This window comes from Nematolebias whitei, chromosome 4 (genome assembly GCF_014905685.2).
Source record: "Nematolebias whitei isolate Nwh7 chromosome 4, NemWhi1, whole genome shotgun sequence".
Lineage (NCBI taxonomy): Eukaryota > Metazoa > Chordata > Actinopteri > Cyprinodontiformes > Rivulidae > Nematolebias > Nematolebias whitei.
Window position 1 is genome coordinate 20,885,651 of NC_056501.1, and position 4,220 is coordinate 20,889,870.

General features: G+C 35.7%; 1 protein-coding gene across 1 annotated transcript in view; it reads right to left on the reverse strand.

Annotated features, from left to right (window-relative positions):
- LOC119408737 (protocadherin-10) overlaps positions 1–4,220 on the reverse strand; it is a 27,951-nt gene that overhangs the window by 11,489 nt on the left and 12,242 nt on the right. Inside the window, exons 4-5 of the mRNA XM_037675577.1 lie at positions 3,813–4,216; positions 1,232–1,267 (exon numbers count right to left, since the gene is read on the reverse strand). Of these exons, the coding sequence (XP_037531505.1) occupies positions 1,256–1,267; positions 3,813–4,216 (416 nt within the window). The 3' untranslated portion in view covers positions 1,232–1,255. The remainder of the gene's footprint in view (positions 1–1,231; positions 1,268–3,812; positions 4,217–4,220) is intronic.

Below are 4,220 nucleotides of genomic sequence, written 5' to 3' on the forward strand. Positions count from 1 at the left end.
ATGTGTGTGTGTGTGTGTGTGTGTGTGTGTGTGTGTGTGTGTGTGTGTGTGTGTGTGTGTTTAAAATAGTGGAACAAATTCAGGATAATGTTTCTCAATGGGAAATTGGAGAGACGGATATCCGACCACCTGTAGTTTATGAAATCAGCAAAACGGGGGACATTAGTGCTTCCTTCATAGTTTACACACTGAAAAGACAGCATCAATACAGAAAACTAACGTAGTCCCTCGTTACTTTGGGGTTTGATTTTCGCAGACTCGCTCTTTTGCGTTTTTTCAATGATTGTCAACTTGAATATTATTCATGTAATTGGGAAGTTATGGGATAAAAAGTTAACAAAAAAGAATACTTGGGACAGACACTGCATTTTTGTAGTTTTCTTTCAATAAGCCTACACTGTAACACCAGTCAAAAAAGAACTACACTACCCAGAAGCCAACAGTGCTTCCAGCCACTGCTTTCTGTCAAAATGGAGGGAACGTTTTGCAACGAAAAGTCAGAAGTTACAATCTATTAAACTCACAGAACTGGCAGGAAAGTCACAAATAATCCTGAAGCTTCCTGCAGCTCAATTATCCACGCGCCCATCAACCTGGATGAGGCAGTTGGATTGGTCACTGCAGGGTAGGTCTGCTGAACCGGAACCAAGCCGGACAAGAACAGAGCTGCTGGTCTGCAGAGCTGGTGAGTAAAATGTTGCAGTACTGTACAGTACATATACGTATGTTGTTAAAATTACGTAGGTTTAAGAGTTTAGAACATAGCAAGAGCATGGTAAGGGTTTATAAAGCATTAAAATATATAAATACTTAAATAAATATAGTAAACTCAGAATATTTATATAGTTCCAGATAACAATAAAATAAGTTCACATCGTTCTAAAAATGAAAGTAGCAGCCCCAAATCAAATCTTACTAAATGTCATTATTTTCATTTGTTCTTTCAGTTCATGCCTCTTATTGTGAATCACTTTGATTCCTCAATTATTCACAAGACCAGAAAATATCAGTGAAGCTCGGAACTGCGTCTACAAAACTGAAGAGAAGACGACATCTACAAGAGGAATAAGAAGAAAACAATCAATCTAATGAAAATACTAATAGGAAGAATAAAATGCTAATAAGAATGGTAATGAAAAACACTGTGTTAGGGGAAACAAGAAACAGTTAAAAGATTAAAGGTCTTAAAAACATAACTCTTTAAATGTTATCCAGGGCACAGACTCCATACCTCCAGCTGCTGAGTGGACTTTCCTCATTTAGGGTACTTTAGAAAGGGGAGAAAGAAAAACAAAGAATTCAGTGGTCAGTTATTTGTTATCACAAAATTAATCTGGATTGTACAAATCCTTTCACCACAAGTGTGATGTTAAAAAAGTAAAAATTAAATGTCAAATTTCAAAATAGCGCTTCAAAGAATAAATGTATGAAAAAATACAACCAGTGCATCATGTCTGAATTAAAGTGACAATTACATTAAACACAAATTTAGCAATTAACATGTTTTTTCTACTAAACAGCATACTTACCAAGACATCAAAACAAACAGAAATATGTTAATCCTCATAATAAAATAATAATAATGGTGGATAGTTAAAGGGTCACAGGTTAGCAGAGCAGAAAGAAACTTGTCACAATTTCTGAGTTGAAATGCAAACAGTATGTATGTGTGTACGCTGCCATTGCTCTGGGAGTTTATAACAGCAAAACACACTGTAGATTGTGACTATTATCATGCAATTTCATAAAAATAAATAAATAAACAGTCCACTGTAAATACCTCAAATACCAAATAATTGAATAAAACTCTAGAAAAACACAAGGAAATAAAACAAATATGTTTAAATTAAAAACAATTAGTTATGAGCTTCAAACATTATATATATATTATATATTTTTTTTTTTATTTTTTTTATTTATTTATTTAATTTTTTTTTAACTATGCTTTGTGGAAAAAATGAGCTAAAAGGGTTAAATGAAAATAGAAGGTGGTAAAATTGAGGGTTTTGTTTTATTGCTTGATTGTGACAAGAATGAGTCTTTACAGATATTTGAATGATAAAACCAATTATTATAATGTTCTTTTTGAAACATACTTAGTTTTTTTAATTAAAATTGAACAAAAAAAGACAATTACATTTGAAACATTACATTTTCAGACAATGCCTTAGTTGAAACTATGCATGACAGTCAGTCAAACAGAGACAGTCACTCACTCACACAGTCAGACAAATGGTCAATCACAGACAGTAAGTTAATCAATCAGTCAGTCAGATAGTCAGACAGAGACAGTCACTCACTCACACAGACAGACAGACAGATGGTCAATCACAGTCAGTCAGTCAGTCAGTCAGTCAGATAGTCAGTCAGTCAAACAGATACAGTCACTCACTCACACAGACAGTCAGACAGATGGTCAATCACAGACAGTAAGTTAGTCAATTAGTCAGATAGTCAGTCAGTCATACAGAGACAGTCACTCACTCACTCACACAGAGAGTCAGTCAGTCAGTCAGACAGACGGTCAATCAATCACAGTCAGTTAGTCAATCAGCCAGTGATTCATTCAGACAGAGAGAGTCACTCACTCACACAGACAGTCAGACAGTAAGTCAATCAGTCCGTCAGTCCATCAGACAGTCAGTCAGTTTGACAGACAGTCAGTTAACATAATAGCACTTTAAAATCAGGCCAAGAAGCATTTTTATTTACTTATTTTTGCATATATGTGTTATGTTGTAAAATTCTTATAATGTAAAGATATGAGTGAATTATTGAATTAACATGTCGACAAAAGAACTAAGATACACGTGAACTAGAACCCATGTGTCCAGCCTCCAACCCAACACACACAAACATATACACACACACACACACACACAAACATACACAAACAAAAATGTGTTTATTCTAAATGTTATAATTAATTAACTGAAAATTAAAAAATATATACCATTTTTTTTAAGTGGGAAGTAGCAAAACGCTTGTCAGCATGTTGAAGCCAACATCTTAAAACTGTCAAAAACAGACAATAACTAATGTACCAATATTTTTAGACATTTTGAGTTTCAGTTTGCCAAAACGTGCAGAAAAAGCTAGCTTTAATGAACATTCTTTGTAATCTGTGTTTTTTTTTTTTTTTTTCGTTTTTAAATCACTACAGATTATTGCAATGCTTTAGCAGTCATTTTCCATGGAGCTGCAATGCACTCATTAGGATAAATATTATTACAAGGTCACACAGAAAGGAAATGGTTTATTTTTAAGTACTGTATATAAAACATTTAAACCTTGAACTTAGTCAGACAAAACACTGTCTGGTTAGTAGTGATCCCTCACCTATTGCAGGGGTACATTCCAGAGACCCCCGCAATATTTGAAAATCTGCAAAGAAGAGGTGTTGTATTTATTTTATTATATATACATAAACCAAGGTTGTTGTAAACCTCCCCTGATTCCTACATCATAATCTTTTATAAACACTTCAGGGTCATAAACACTTTGGCGATGATGAGGATGATGATGATGAAAGTACTGTACACAGAAAATAAAAAACTGGTTTAAAAAGCATATGACACGGTGAAGCTGCAAGAATTGAACCGCGTAAAAACGAGAGACAATTGAATGTATTTCGGACTCACAGACATCAAAGCTCAAGTTGATTTTTGATTGAGCTTCTTGCGTTAAGACCAACACTTTGGGGACTCATAAAAAGTTTTATGTAAAAACTGAAAACTTTACAACTGCTGTAAGACGGATAATGAATCTAATTGATTGTGTCCAAACTTTTAAAGGTTATATTTTTTCCATACCTGCAGAGTAGAAGCAGCAGAGTCACTGGTCTCTGACAGTCCTGTCCCTCTGGGGATACTGGACACGATGTACCTGGAGCCCTTTGGCACAGGCTGTCTGACCACCAGCTTTCCTTTCCTGGTCTCTGCTAGAAACAAACTGTACCAGTAGGCATCGTTGGACACCAGAGTGGAGTCTGCGATGGTGGAGTTCCTCTCACTGACCACACTGTTCCTGCTGGGAGGAGCAGCTTTGCTGGGCTTGGCTTTCTGACACTTCAGCACAATGGTGACCAGGATGGTGATGAGCAGGAGAAATGACACCGAGCCCAGACCGATGACCAAATACAGGTTGATGTCTGAAAAGATGTCATATTCCAGAGACATCTCAGTCATGTCAGAGTACGCCTTAACAGCAGTCTCCACTGT